The 16,234-nt window shown below is 41.4% G+C and overlaps 1 protein-coding gene across 1 annotated transcript; it reads right to left on the reverse strand.

Moving 5' to 3' along the window:
- Positions 1 to 150: 150 nt before the first annotated feature.
- On the reverse strand, positions 151 to 15,942 carry fam83fb (family with sequence similarity 83 member Fb). The gene is made up of 5 exons (XM_079686074.1): positions 15,201 to 15,942; positions 5,651 to 5,818; positions 3,669 to 3,790; positions 2,371 to 3,098; positions 151 to 1,806 (listed from the first exon to the last, which is right to left on the reverse strand). The coding sequence occupies exons 1-5, from the start codon at positions 15,657 to 15,659 to the stop codon at positions 1,763 to 1,765; spliced, it is 1,521 nt and encodes a 506-aa protein (XP_079542200.1). The 5' UTR covers positions 15,660 to 15,942; the 3' UTR covers positions 151 to 1,762.
- Positions 15,943 to 16,234: the final 292 nt, after the last annotated feature.

Raw genomic sequence — 16,234 nt, forward strand, 5'->3', positions numbered from 1 at the left:
AGGAGAGGACTCTTTAAAGTAGAGACACTACATACTGATATACACCTGAACATCAGCAGGAGAGGACTCTTTAAAGTAGAGACACTACATACTGATATACACCTGAACATCAGTAGGAGAGGACTCTTTAACATCAATCATTAAAAGCTGTTTATCAGAAACCATTTATTGCGCACATTGTAGAAGAGATCCCACACATACAATGTGTATCAAATGGACATTGAAATAAACACTGTACAATATTATTTCACAGATATTACTAACAATATATTTTAGTACTGTGCACATACGAAAGCCCACAATGCACCATAACAACAGGGGTGATGCAGGTAGAGGTGAAACATTGGTTTGGTAGATTAGTGAAAAGGAGAAATAAATCAAAGCCTGAGAAGTCTCCTATTTCAGATTTCTCAATGAGGGGTTTACCCATTTCAATCGTCGCACAGGACTCAGCTGTAGTTGACCTTTGGAAGTTTGAGGAGGTGTATTAATGTTTAACCTTATATACAACCCAAGTATTGCTCAATTTACATTCAATATGCCTTAGACAAACCTTTTATTCATATATCAACATACAGAGCAATCAATCCCACGGCTTTAACTTCTCTACGCACCATCAGGGTCACAGATAACCTCTAGCACAGTGGTTCTCAACTGGTGGGTCGCGACCCAAAAGTGGGTCGCGGACCCGTTTCGAGTGGGTCGCGGATGTGTGAGTGAAGAAAATAATTTTTTGGGGGGGAAAAAAGTCAAACTTTTATTTTGAAGGCCCGATTTTCTAACGCTGTGCATTCAGTAGGTTTTGGACTGGAAGTACCGGAGACCAGTAGTCACGTAGTGATCATCTTCTCAATAAAACATCTTTGCTGATGTTTTTTCGAGTCTTCTGGCCAATCAGAATCAAGATTGTTGCCGGAAGTCTCCACGGAGAATAACTTTGCGGTAGAACTCTTCTTTATACATCAGTGGGTACAACTTCAGATAAAAATGAACACATAATGAAATATGACCCCCAGTTTGATGATTGACAGGTCACAGAACAAAGGGGGCTATCTACCCTTACCCACAATTTAAAGTAAGGCACACAGACTATCTCCTCTTTACTCTTCTCGCAGCAAGATGTCAGAACTAAGTGAAAAACAAACAATGGCATAAAATATTATTAATATGTCGGGTAGTGATAGATTTATTTATTTTCTTCTCAGAGTGTACCAGAATGCATAGTTTATGTTAGTATTTCTCTCCTGGGGGAGAATCCCCCCAGACCCCCCTGCTGGTGTTGGGTTTTCAGCACGTGTGCCTTTTTATATAGTTCAGCTTTGATTCCATCATCCCCCTAAACCTTTTTTAAAAGCATACTTTAGTTCTGTGAAGGGATATAAGCACTGTACTTCACTTGTATTAATATTGAATGCTGCAAAGCGTATATATTACAGCACGATTTTTTGTTGAATAGATTTGAGTGCTTCAAAATGTTGGGTCGCGATTTATTGACCAAGTAAAAAGTGGGTCCCGAGGCCTGACCAGTTGAGAACCACTGATTTAGCATATTGATTTTGGAGTCAATATTATATATTTGGCACCATCTCCAAATGTGTCAGTGCACTAAGAACCGTACATTCATGTGGTCTCTCTGTAAGGCACTGGATAAAGCACTTGTATTGCACAGTTTAAGGTGACGTCAGTGTTACAAAAGTGCATTTGTAATCCGTTTTTCAAAAAGATGTGGTTCATTTTGTGGTCAGACAGCAGCAGGTTCTCCTCAGGACACTTTACAACTTTTCTTTCCACCGTGACTCTTAACACCTGAATAAAAACAAAAGCAAAAGCATAGTTAGAAAGAGATAGGAGGTATGAGCATGTAGAATTAATCAGTTTCTATAAAATACTAGACTAGACTAGACGGGTTCATTTTGTATAGGACAACATCAGACAACTGGCTTACCAAATCTTTGGGCGTATTACACTTAAAACTAAGATAAGGCTTCCTGTGACTAGAGGTGGAACACGCCCTATTTGGGGTTTTCTATTTCCTGTAGTGTTATATAGGTTTATGTGCAGAATATGTCCCCTTTAAGTTAGTCACAATAGTACAGTGTAAAAGTACTCTTTTCCAAGTAAAAGTCCTTAGCATCTAAGTATTTTACAAGTTATCTTACATGCTGTGTATTGTGTATGTCACATTGTCCTATGTTTTGTTATTAATAATGTCTTTATGTTTAGGTCTCAAGGTGGATTTGGAGACCGACGGGTCTAATAAACCCGTAAAAAGACGGATTATGCTGCTGTGGTTGTAGCTGGGAACCAATGGATAAGGTTATTTGCTCATTCTGAATTCAAACTTTATATTTTCCATTGTTCCTGACTTACTCTCGTTGTCCTGTGTGGTGTTGACGGACTGCCTGGAGTTTGTCCTCAGGCCCAGTTTAGTCAGCCTCCTGTTGGACGGAGACTTCACGATGTCCTCGTTCTCGTCCGTCCTGTTGCTCTCTGAGGGGTCGGGGCTGATAGGGTCCCCAATGTTGGTATCCAAAATATTCCGATTGGACAATTTCCTCCTGAAGAACTTCCACTTCCACCCGCCCCACCCCTTCTTGTCCTGCTGCTGGAGTCCGTTTTTACTCTTGAAGCCGTCTCCAGGATCCTCAGAGGGCAGGGGACTCAGACGGTCGTTCCTCTCGCTGCTGGTCACTCGTGGTCTTCCAACTCCCATCTCATCAAGATCATCCGGCAGAGCTAACAGTCTATTGGGTCCTGGTTCTTGGAGAGACCCTGTTGGACGTTTGATGTCCCCGAAGGCCAGTGCGTATTTGGGGTTGTAGTACTTGTGTGCAGGAACCTTGATTGTAGCATTGCGCGAGTCCCCTATACTGACCTGGAATCGGGAGGTTGTCGCCGGTAGAGGCGGGCGTTTGGGAACCACTTTGGAGCGTAGGGTGGCGTTGATAGCCGGTTTGGTAATGTGGAACTCCTTGTAGAGATCCAGCTTGTCGGAGACGGCGTAAAGCTCTCGGAAATCCTGATCGAAGGAGTCCACCACCTGCCCCGTCATCACCGTGATCATGTTCCGGTCGATACGCGACGTACACCACGAGAAACTGAGACAGAGACGGAGGGTACAACAGTTATCAGCTAAAGTCCTAGAAAGACGAGGTAAACTTAGAAAACTAAAAAGTACCAGGGGGTCAGATTATCATTTTCCAAAGGGGGGGTTCGTTTAGCATGAAACACTTGAAATAACTAACGGATAAGTTTAAAAAGAAAGTAGAAAGAAAGTGAAAAACATTTCTGCTAAAAGGTTAGCAATGATTGAGAGTCAGAGCTCAACATTTCAGATGTGTGTATCTCACACTGCTCTGTGACTGTGACTCATCTATCTTTGCTTTTAAATAAAAAATGTTGGAGGTTGTTAACAGACCCTTTGCTAAGGAGGACGGGCATGGACTCTGTGTTTAAAGAAGTCTAAATGTGGACAGACTGGGACATTCACAGAAAACATAAATCAGGTGTAATGTCAGTTTCTCGTCCGGGTCTCAATTACCTCCTGTTGGTGGTTCTGTTTCTCTTCATGACCGCCTCGCTGCAGATTACCCCTTTCATATTCAGAATGCTTAACACTCTGGGACACTTTACACAAGAGCTGTATAAGTGTTGAAGTCAGACCTCACCTGTAGGAGCCAAACGCCACTTTGTCCCCGTCGATGAGCATGTATTTATTACAGAGGGCGCCGGGCACTTTGCCGAAAGACAAACCCAATCCAACGCCCTGAAGAGTTCTGGTTCTGATGTTCTGCAGACACACAGCTTAGGGTTAGGGTTCAGCTATCTGTCAGTGCTACGTTCATCTCTTTATGTTAAAGGGTTAGGGTTAGGGTTCAGCTATCTGTCAGTGCTACGTTCATCTCTTTATGTTAAAGGGTTAGGGTTAGGGTTCAGCTATCTGTCAGTGCTACGTTCATCTCTTTATGTTAAAGGGTTAGGGTTAGGGTTAGTGTGGCGGCTATGTTCCCATTGAATACGGCCGCTCTGAGGCTAAGCTTCACTCATTGATGTGACGCGTATGAATAATAAAGTCTGAACTGAACTCAACGTTTAAAAGATATTTAATACTGTAACGCAAAAGAATAAACAAACAGAATCATACCGTCAACAAAATATATCAGAGCTAAGCTCACCCCCACTGTCATGCTACTAAACTTCCACATATTATATATATATATTATATTTTATTCCAGTCTATTTCAATGTAAATACTGTTTTATTGAATTAATTGTTCTACTATATTTTTTATTATTTTAATTATAGTGTTCTTAAAATAGTTCTCTATCCATGTTCATTAATTTTTGTTTTTACTTTGATGTACGCACCATGACACCAAGTCAAATTCCTCATAGGTGTCAACGTACCTGGTGATAAACCTGTTTCTAAAAGCACCAGGTGCCCTAAATACCAAACCGCACCCATGTGACAATTATCATAAACAACAACAAGTGTGTGTGTTGTTATATAAATAATTAAGATAATATAACTATAAACACCACAGCATTTTGGCTCCTACAGTTAGGGTTGTAACAGGAGCGTTATGTTGCTAGCTGTCTGTGCTACTTTAAAGGTCCCCTCATACTGTTTTCCCTCAATATATGACAGGTCTCAGATATATCCAGAGCCTGTCTCTGATTGGCTGAAACACCAAACAGATCATTACAGCATTACCCATAATCCCCTCTGTTTCAGCCCTATTTCCAAAGTGCTGAATCTCTGTCTGTTACTTTAGATGAAAATAAGGAGCCCCTCCCCACGCCCCTCTGAGAGACATTTGGTTACAAAGAACTCAATGGAGCTCTAGGAGGAGATTCAGGTGATAAGGGGGGGGGGGGGGGGTTACCGTGGTTGCTGATTGGCTAATGGTTACACAAGACAAAACATCGTTATGACATCACAAAGTGGCCAAAATCTGATCAGCTCATTTTCAGACAGCTTTTTATAGAAATGGATCAAAAAGAGAGAGAATCTTTGTTCCTGAAACTTTCAGAGTCTCTTTACGCATAATAGGTGACCTTTAAGTAATTCTCAACAAAGTAACAATATGACTCCCAATATTAATTGAAATGCTTTTATAGGTTTAAAAATGTTTTTATTGATTTAAATTGACATGCATCCGCTAAGAAAAATAGTCCGTTGTTACCGTTTGAACTACGTAGCAACGGAAGGAACTGCTTCGATAGCGTTTTTGAGGAGCGTTTTGATTACAGATTTGAAAACATCGCTGCTTGCTTTAAAAGTAGCACAATTCATGATGTCAAACCTTGGAGAGTATCTAGATATCCCTGCCCTAATGCCAAAGGAACTGCACACTGAGTATGTGTCGCCGTTTGATGTCTATGTCTGGACCGCTGCGTAAAAAGGAGGGTTTCTGCCCCGTTACTTCTCCGCTGTTTTCTTGTCCCAGTTCGAAAAGCATGCTTTTCGGCCAAACTTTATACAGTTCAATCGAATGGACTTGTTTCTGCAGATGTGAGCGTCCTTAACAACGGTTAATAAATCCTTGACAGCGGTCTGTCTGTTCTGGATTAACAACGTGTCACGTGTTTTGAATTGACCAATCAGAATCGAGTATTCAACTAAGCTATGTAATAAAGTGTGTTCTCACCCGGAGGTGCTGTGCTCCGATCTGTAGCCGGTGGCAGATATCCAGGAAGTGCGGCGTGGCTTGGTGCTCCAACAGGATGTAAACGGGAACAGAGCGTCGAGAGGCGGCGTCCATCAGGTCCTGAAGGATCTGCACGTCTGTCAGCATGTCCATCACGATCGCTATCACCTGCAGGAGGAAAGGAAGTGATCAATCTGCAAACTATATCTCAATAATGGCTAAGTAACTGGATTTTAAGTGATTTTTGATCATTTGTTAGAAGTTCAAGAGAAAATCACTTTGACTTAAGTAACCAGAGTCTTGAATATTAATCTCAATAATTGATTATATTGTACAATCAAAGCGTTTCAGACTTTTCCACATGTTGTTATGTTGCAGCCTTCTGCTCAAACTGTTCAAATAAAATGTTTCCTTCATCAATGTCCACTTAATATCCAAAAATGCAATGCAAGGGAAAATTAAGATTTTTTGATATTTTTTCAAATATATTAGAATTAAAGTGACATATCTTTATGTTGCCATTCCCTGTATAAAATGGTTAAATAAGTAGTATTTATAATATTTACATTGTTTTTATTTTTATTTTAATGGTCCTAATATTATTTTAATTTTATTATTACCATATATATATAACTCAATATCGTATTTTTAGAGATTTCAAAGAATATAAATAAAATGCATGAAATTGTTCCTGCTGTTGGGTCCTTTGAAGTAAACTCTGGCAGGAAGTAAAACACATACTGTATAACCACAAAAGAAGAAACATGAGCTCAGACTCTCTGCTCTGCCTCCCATCCATGTCACCTGCGTCAGGCTAAGACAGAACATGAAGGAAATGCTTTCAGACAGAATGTTTTATTGCAGAGCTCACAGAGAGTTAGCTGCTGAGATCTGTCTAATCCCTCCGCTGTGTTCCCGTCAGGCTGACACATCACAGGGACCCAGCTTTACAACAACAAAAGGAGATCAGCTGAGGAATTAAGGACTTAAACGTGTCTTCAGAAATGTTTCCCCGCAGCGCTCACTTTCTCCTCGGTCAGGTCAGGGTTATAGAGGCTTGACTTTGCTCTGACAAAATAAAGACAATTCCAAGTAGTCGTGTGGGGAGGCAAAACCAAACAGACGTCCAAATGACGACTACTAATACTGATACTGATACTGATAGTAACTCAGTGCAATGACGGACATCCCCTCGTCTTACTGTGCTAGATATTTTGTTAGATGTTTTGTTTTTATTGTTATTCATATATTAATGAATGTCAAAAAGCTGTCAACTACAATCTAAGCCCCCTGAACGCCCCCAAGAGGCTGACATGTGTATTACAAACATGTTAACATTATAAGCCTTAGTGGTTAAAGTATGTCCACCACCAAAGAGAAGAGGCATCAAGATTACAAAAGGAGAATCTCCATAAGGAAGGGACACAGGGATGTTAGCCTTTGGAGACCATTTACATGCACTAAAGCCTGGAGAGCTACAGGAGAGGGGACACATATTTGAGTTGGCCTTATTGAAGTACTTATTAAAAATCATAGGGTTCATGCATGTAAACTAAAGTGTTTAACAGGCAGATAGATGTCGAAAAGTGGAATTTTTTAGACAGAAGATTATAATAATAATAATAATAATAATAATAATAATAATAATAATAATAAATGTTATTTATAAAGCACTTCTCCTGGTGCTCAAAGCGCTTTACAAGCAGGTAGAGAACAATAACAACAAACTGCTAGGCTAGGTGGACAAAGGGCGAGGGATTAGTGGATTAGGAGTTGAAGGCAAGAGTGAAAAGATTAGTTGTGAGGGCTTTTTTGAATGATGTGAGAGTGTGGACGTGGCTGATGCATGTTATATTCATATAATACACGTTATCTGATGTTTCAAATACAAACAATACGAGAGAAAAAGGGAGAATGTTCTTTCAAACAAGTAGGGACATGTTCAGATCACAGGAGGCAGGGTTAGTCCTCTGTCCTCTGGGAAGCTAAGTGGACAAAATGCCTGTTAAAATCAAATGTTCCTCTGTCCTGGAGTTTCCACAGAGAGCAGAAACCTGAACCGTGTTTTGACTCGAACATTTTCTAAGTATTACGATGTACAGATGATTAGGTTTGTTCCAGCAGAACTGGTTCTATTTTGAGACATGTCCTGGTCTTTTGGATAAGATAAAACCAGGTGTGCTGCATTCCACAGGTGTATTTCACTTTTACTTTGTCTGACAACCTCGGAAACACCCTTACGAAATTCAAAATGGGTTATGATATGGAGTTAAAGAGGCCCTTTTTAGGCCTTGTGGGGCGTTTCCCTTTCCTATAGTGTGTTAGATTGTGTGTTAGTATTATTATTTAGGCCTTGGAACTCATTCAGCAGCACTTACAAAGGTATGACTGGCTTGAAGTGAATATATCTGCACTTTCCTTATGTTTTTTTGCACTTATTGCAAATCATTGTGGATAAAAGCGTCAGCCAAATATAGGTTTTATGTGCATGTAAATGGTCTGCAAAGGTTAGTTTCTCCCTCACACACTTCCCCCCCCCCCCCCTGCCTGAAGCGACTACATTGGACTCCTTTGTTTACTTCTGGAACATAGTGACATCGCTTTGTAACACCCGCACTTATATTGGCTAGTTGTCAAACACATTGTACCTGATAGGCTAAGGGGCGGGACATCTCCAAGTGGTTGACCAATCACAAGGCACAGGAAGTATGATCAAAATAAAGAGCTTTTTGAACATTGAAGCATGTCCCTATAGAGGCACAACATACAGATATCAACCTGAACAGAAGCAGATTAAAGTGGGCTGCCAGTTCTTATCCCTGGTTTATTATAAATGTTTACAAAAGGTAGTGTACAAATGGTCAAGGTCAACTTTATTGCAATCTCAAAATATGTTTGCACACACAGAAAGAGCTAAATACTATTTCCCACAGTCCCGAGGTATTAAATACTCACACATTAAAATACAAGAACTCAAAAAAAAAACACAAAATATGTGCCACATTCCTGCAGTATGACCAACATGGAAAAGTAATAATAAAGATGTGTACACTACTGGCAGATGTGCGGACAGCTTTTTATGTTTAATTTTGCTTCAGGCCCTTCCAATGCAGGAGAAGGACAGAAGGGCGAGAGAACACGAGGAAACAAAATACGTTTCTAAATAGAAAACAGAAAGTGTACAGGGAGGGAATTCCTGAGAAGCGTTTGACACAAGCGTGCGTCTGTTTTGAGGTCTGTGTTGACAGTGTTTTTAACGAGGCATGTGAGTCATCAGTGTTGCTGTGAGGAAAAGATGACTCAGCAGAGCTCTGGCGCTCCATGACTAAACATTACGACGGAGAGTCAAACACACAGAGCCTCTTCAGAGTCTTTGTTTCTGTGTGAGGAGGAATTATTCACTCGTCCACTCCGCCTTTAATCGACTGACTGAAAACTCTGTTCCCTTAAAGAACACGGTCTCAACAAGTTAATGTGAGACTTTAAAAAACCCTTTAAGACCAAAAACAAGTCAAACGTTTACTGTAATATCCATTTGACTTGTCATACTTTATATAAAGGATCATTATTATGAATAAAAAGGAGTCCTAGAGACACTTCCGTACATGGCTGTATTGTGTATACAGGGCCGCCCCTCCCTACGGGCCGTTCATGCAGACTGCTTGGGGCCTCACCTCCGAGGGGGCCTTAACTTGCGGAGGGAGCATCATCTGAAGCGCAAATGCGGCGCACCTACAGCCACAAACAGACATGTCCGTCATTTAGTTGACTAATCGGGCATTGCCCCCCCTGGTGGCTGAAATATGTTATAGCATTACTAAGTCTAAAACTGTTCCAATACAAATATTTCGTATATATAAATATTTTAATAGATGTAATAAAATGATTGTTACAATACAAATCTGAATATTATCATGTTTTGTTTGAAATAATTTCATTTTTGAGCAGTCGCATGTTGTGACCATAGACTGTATATATAAAGGGTTGTGACGTGTGTGTGTGTGACATGTGAGGTTAAGGACAAAAGTTCCCTCGCTTTTTTTTGTATCCATGTGATTCAGCTATTGTATTAGCAGTAATGGATATTCGGTAGGGATGTAACGATACCAAAAACTCACGGTACGATAATATCGCGATAACAAGCCCACGGTACGGTATTTATCGCGATATTGAATAATAAAGGGAAGAAGAAAAAAAATCTGAATTTTTTTTCAATAAAACATTTTTTTACTCGGAAAAGTTTTTTTTATTACATAATAAATCTGATTTTTACAGCATTTTTGTAGGATAGCAGTATTTTAAAGTGTCAAAAACAAAGTGACAGTAACAGACTGGAACAAGAAAACCAGTGTTTTTGTACCTACTAGTACTACCAAACAAAGTAAGCATTTTCTTTATGCCACTGCATCTCACAAATAAACAAGGACATTTAAAAATCAGACCCTGCAATAAAATAAATCAAGTTTCACTTTAGTTTTTCAAGTAACTCAACTCAAACTCACTAGTCACTCACTCAGCATCATCAGACCGGTTTTTAGGAATATGAGAATGTCCACATTTCCAGGTATTTATAAGCTGGGATGTTTGGGCATTTACAATATCCCCTGCTCTGGAAAAAACTCTCTCGCTTGGTACTGATGTTGCTGGGACACCAGTGGTCGCGTTAACCGAATATTTTATTTAACAATGACGGAAAAATCTGAAAGCAGTCTGTCATTTTGACAGATTAGAACAAACTCGGAACAGCACCAACGTTTCCCCGCAGCGAGGCTCTGGTGTTATGCCGTGTTATGCATGCCCTCCAAAAGGAAATGATAGTTTCCAAACCGTACTTTGCCGTACAGATCAATACATGTCTGGGAGGTCTTGCTTTACGCTGTGCGCGTCGCGCGAGGTGCATGCACACACGGCATAACACCGCCCCCCCCCCCCCGCTGACAGTTCACGAGCATGCTCTATCGAGATCAAAACGTCAACTTCTCGACCTTCCTCTTCCGGTGAAGCTGTTCCAAGTAGGACCAAAAGTCATGGAATGCCCCCCCCCCCCCCCCCCCCCCGCTGACAGTTCACGAGCATGCTCTATCGTGAACTTTTCAGACCCGACGGGTAATAAGGGATTATGACGGATATTTTACGATCCTGTCTGTCGAAATGACGGACAGCGAAAAAGTCTAACGCCAGGCTTATTGACATGGCGAGATATAAATATATGGTTGATACTTGTCAATGTCTCTAGGTGTGTAAATGAAGCCCTGTAAATACGATGTCCTTTTGTGTTATCTGTTGTTTTATTTTCATGTTGTAACCTACTTGCTGCCATGTTAGACAGGTATCTCTTGAAAAAGAGATCGATGATCTCAATGGGACCACCTGGTTAAATAAAGGTTTAAAAAAAAAAAAGTGTTTACAAAAAATAATATTTTTTTTTTTAATTAATTTTTTTTGAAAATCGCGGTAGATTTTGTCAGTCTCACGACGGTATTGGGAAGTTTATTTACCGCGATACCGCGATATTCGGTATATCGTTACATCCCTAATATTCGGCGATTTTTAAAACTTCCAATTTCGTCTTCAGCTTCAACAACAGAAGAGCCACCGACTGAGCCTAACTTTACCAACCAGCAGCCGTCACAATGTCAAGTGGCAGACACGCAAACGAGCAGCTCCTGATTAGCTAACGTTAGCCCCACAGCGGAGAGCTCTGGATTAGCAGGACCAGCTAACATTAACCCCACAGCAGGGAAACCACCGGCACCGGGGCCGTCAGTGGGTCATGATGATCTTGGGGAAAAGCACAGCTGTCCCAAGCAGCCTACTTTATCCGATTTCCCCTCAAAAATGTTTGGGAAAACGAAACGATCATTTTCCACGTACTATTACAAGAACTATCCCTGGCTGGAATATTCAGTACGAATTGATGCCGTCTTCTGTTTTTCATGCCGCCACTTCCAGACTGACAGCGGTGTGGAGGATTCCTTTAGAAAGGGCCTGAGTGACTGGAAAAAAAATAAGCAGCAAACTGGAGAAACATGCAGGCCCATCTGAACTGCATGGTTAAATGGGATAACTATAAAGTGACTGCATCTTCTGGATCTATTGCAGCGAAACTTTCCCGAAGCCACGAAGATTCTGTTGAGAAGAACAGATCTTATTTGTGCAAAATTGTTGATATTGTGAGGCTGTTGTCCAAACTCGGATTGCCTTTTCGTGGGCATCGGGAGGGAAGCGAGTCAGAGTCGCGTGGAAATTTTCTTGAGGTTTGTGGATTTGTCTCCAAGTATGATTCTGCTTTTAAAAACATGCAGTCCAACTATTTCAATGCTACTATAGCCCGGATTTCCAGAACGAAGTCATTGACATATGCGCTAACTTAGTTCGTGCAGAAATTGTAGAAAAAGTGCAGGATACTGGATTTTTTAAAATAAAATTGCAGATGAGGCCAAGTCTTGCAAAACGGAACAATTATCAGTGTGTGTCAGATATGCAGAGCAGCTTGAAATCAAGGAGCGTTTTTTGTGTTTTATTGATTGCCCAGCATCTCGCAACGCGGCTGGGATTGTGCAAGCAATAAACAAAGGACTTGAGATGTGTGGACTGAAACATATCCCAATTGTTGCCCAGAGTTACGATGGTGCCTCCGTCATGTCTGGTCACGTTTCTGGTGTGCAGCAGCGCATCAAAGAGACCCACCCATACGCAGTGTACGTGCACTGCATGGCACACAAACTAAATCTGGTGCTTGTGGAGTGTTGTGCTGTCAACCACAGCGTGAAAACATTCCTGAACGTCATTGACAAACTCGACTCTGTATTTGCAGAGCCGTCAAACCATCATCGATTCATTGAAATGCAGAAATCACTGAATCTGAAACAAACTGAAATAATACAGCCAAGTGAGACAAGATGGGCGAACAAGTGGCGATCTGTGAATTCCGTTAAAACTCACTACTCTGCAATTATAGGGTGCCTGAGAGAAATGAGTGACGAGGGAGACAAGTGGTCTGCGGAGGCCAGTGGCCTTTATGCCCACATGACCAGAATGTCTTTCATTACATGTGTTATTGTATTTGAAGACATACTGCGTGTGATTCATGTTACGCACAAGGCCCTACAGTCCTCCAGCTGCACACTCTCCGAAGCTGCAGCGCTTACCGACAACCTGAAGGCGCACTTCAAATCTCAGAGACAAGCAGCTACGTGGAGCAATATGTGGGGATCAGTGAAACAGTTCTGCCGGGACAACAACGTGCCAGTACCCGGGGATGCAGATGTTGAGTGTCAGACTCCGGGTCCCCTTGCACCCAAAAGAAAACGGGTTACAAAACCCCCGACCTCCCTCGACAGTTTCCTGGTTACAACTACTTTGGGCCAAAGAGAAACTGATGAAAGTGGCGCACAAATAGCACCTCTATCTCCCTCTGCTGGACACCCTCATCAACGAACTAGACAGACGATTCACGGGAGAGTCCATAGAGCTGGCACGAGCATGTGGAGCAGTGTTTAAATGTGAGAAAAAAGGAATGGAACCTCTCGTTAGGCCTGTCGCGATAATCGATAAATTGACTTATCGTACGATAAATAAAAATGGACTCGATAACTTTTCTGAGCTCGATAAATTGCCGTTTACATGCGTGTTTGTTTACATAAGGATGTGACCAGCAATTTAGCTAGGAGCGCTGTGGCTGCCAGACGAGCTGTGGCTGCCGGCCATGCGCGCTGTGAGGGGCGGGGCTGACACACAGCCAGGTCAGGACACTCCGCGTGCACGTACAGCAGCGTAGCAGCCAAATTAATAATATAGCGACAAGCAGGAGACAACCTGTGACTTACTCGCGGGGAATTTAAAGTGAAATGGAATTGGTTACAAAACCTACACATCTCGATTCTCCGGTGTGGCAGTATTTTGGATTCAAGCCAAATCAACGAGGCCAACCTACGGACTTGAATGAGCCGGGCGGTGTGTCGCATTTGTTTAAAAAAGGTAGCGACAAAAGCAGGCAATACCACGCATTTTAAACCACCTAAAACACAACCACCCCATTCCGTTTTCCCAGCTGGTAGCAAACACGGCAGCTGGAGATGGAGAGCCCCCACCTTCCCGACAGTTTACAATCAAAGATGCATTTGCCCGACAATGCATACATGTTGGTGTTCCTTGCTCGAAAACTTTGAAAAACAGATTTGGATATGGCCTGTTGAGGCATCTGGGTCTTTGTATGGACAGTGGACTGAACACATGACTGTTGCTTTAAGGAGATTTGTTTTGCTTGTGAGACAATGTGTGCTCATATTGATTTATTTATATGTATATATATATATGTATCTATCTAGAGATGGATAGATAGATGGATTGAGAGCTCTGTTTTCCAGCCTGACTCTATTTAATTTATTGTTTTGGTTGTGTGTGATTTAATTAATTTATTATAATTTAATTAATTTGTTTTATTTATTATATATCGTTTATATATTTTAATATTATTTCACATTTCATTTGCAATGTTGAATGTTCAATAAAAAGTTCGGTTTGAAAGCATGTACTAGAATTATGATGATATATTATCAGTATGTCAGTGGTCTAAAATGGTCTTACAATGGTGCTGACAATATTATCGTTTATCGCAATAATTTCCAGGAACATTTATCGTCCAACAAAATTATTTATCGTGACAGGCCTACCTCTCGTACAAGAATACGCACAGCTGCTCAAAATTCACCCTCTCCTTCTTGGAGCAGAGATGGACCTTGTTAAAGCCTCTGCTGTCGCACCTGTTGCACTTGAGCATCTCCGAAAGACTGTTAAAAAGGAGAGCTATACAAGATGCTGAGGGGATAGTGGACGTATATGCGGAACGTAAAAAACGGCGTCTACTTCTGAACTAAGGTAGGACACCAAGGGATATAGTAGTTATCAAATAAGTATAAGATATGCACAGTTTTGATACGTTTTTTACAGTTATGTAATGCACTGTTGTTGGGGGGAGAGACCGCCCCATCCATATGAGTGTGTGTGTACAGCGGGCATGAGGCGTGCATGACGGGACGAGTTGTGTTTGTATGTGGAAAAGTCATACTCAGTGCGGTGAGCACGCAATAGTTGGGACTGTGTACTGAGTGACGTCAGTGAAAAAGGTTTGCCCCCCCCAAGCGCAAATGTCAAACTCCGCCTATGACTCTGAGTGGTCGATAACTAATCAAATCTAGCAGTAGTGATTTAAAAACATCCCTGGAATTGATTATTTTAATCTATAAGAGAGGCTTCATTCTCATGACTGATCTGTTCAGTCCAATGTCAATAATGGAGTCCAGCCACACATCACTGAACATGTTTTACTATAATCAGATGACCCTCTCTTATCCTCTCTGCATCCGTCAATGCTTCATAAGGAAAGATAAAGCAGTCCTCCAGCAAAGAGACTCTGCAAAGTTGTTTTACCATCATGTAGCTACGCACCACGACATCAAGTCACATTCCTCATAAGTGTCAACCCACCTGGTGATAAACCTGATTCTGAATCATTATTAATATATCGATATGCTCTTGTCCCCCTCACCTTGCTGGCCTCCTGGATCATCTTCCTCACGACCATCTTGATGTGAGGTCCGTTCTCTTTAGGCGGGTGTGTGTGCACTGCCACGCGCGTCACTCCCTTGAAGCGCCCCCCGCTGGGCCAGCCGATATCCAGCGGCGGAACATCGGTCTCCGACATCTCGGGCCAATAAGTGGATTGGAGCCCTGAATCATGGTCTGTCGGATCCGGAGTACTGCTACTTTCCTCCGGATTCAAATTGTAGATTTTGAAGGTGTTTAGCAGCAGCTTCACCTCCCTCGCGGACAGGAAATCGGTGATTTTGTCCTCTTTGAGTCGCATTTTGAAGGCTCCGTCGCCATTCCTCAGCAGCTCCTCTATGGCGGATCGTTGCGCTTCGCTGTAGTAAAACTCCGGGTTGTTCTCCGGGACATTGGCTCCGATGTGGCCGTCCTCCATGCACGTAAGCTGGGACTCGGCCATGGCTGAGGGTCGGTCCTCCTCCCTGGAGCTCAGGTGTGTTAATAATGATGCCTCACCTGGGCTGTTCGACGCCCGGACAGGTGAGGTAAAGCTGGAGAAACTTTGCTCTTACCTGTCCGGCTGGGAGAGAGGTGGGGCTCCCGGGAAACTCAATGCTGCCTTCAGGTGCAAATGGGAAAACAGCAACTCTTGGGAGAAAATTACTGAATGGAAAGGAGGAAACCTGAATGATTGATATTATATCTGGGAACTTTTTACGCATTTTATGGAAAATTAGGATATGTTTAAAATATTAAGTGAACTAGGAAAACCTTTTTGACTTTTTTATGATGATTTATTACTATCAAAATAAGTAGTGTTTACTTTTTATTATTTTTATTATTTTCTTTTTTATTATTATTTAAATTGTGTTTACTTTTTTTATTTTATTGCATTTAACTATTTTTTTGTTTATTTGTATTATAAAGTTATTGTTATTAGTACAACACGTTTTTTTAATTGTTTTTATAATTATTATTGTTGTTGTATTTTAAAATTACCATTTTATTTTTTTGTTTTATCTAGATCATTTGTAT

The sequence above is a fragment of the Notothenia rossii genome, assembly GCF_949606895.1.
Source record: "Notothenia rossii genome assembly, chromosome: 1".
In the NCBI taxonomy this organism is placed as follows: Eukaryota; Metazoa; Chordata; class Actinopteri; order Perciformes; family Nototheniidae; genus Notothenia; species Notothenia rossii.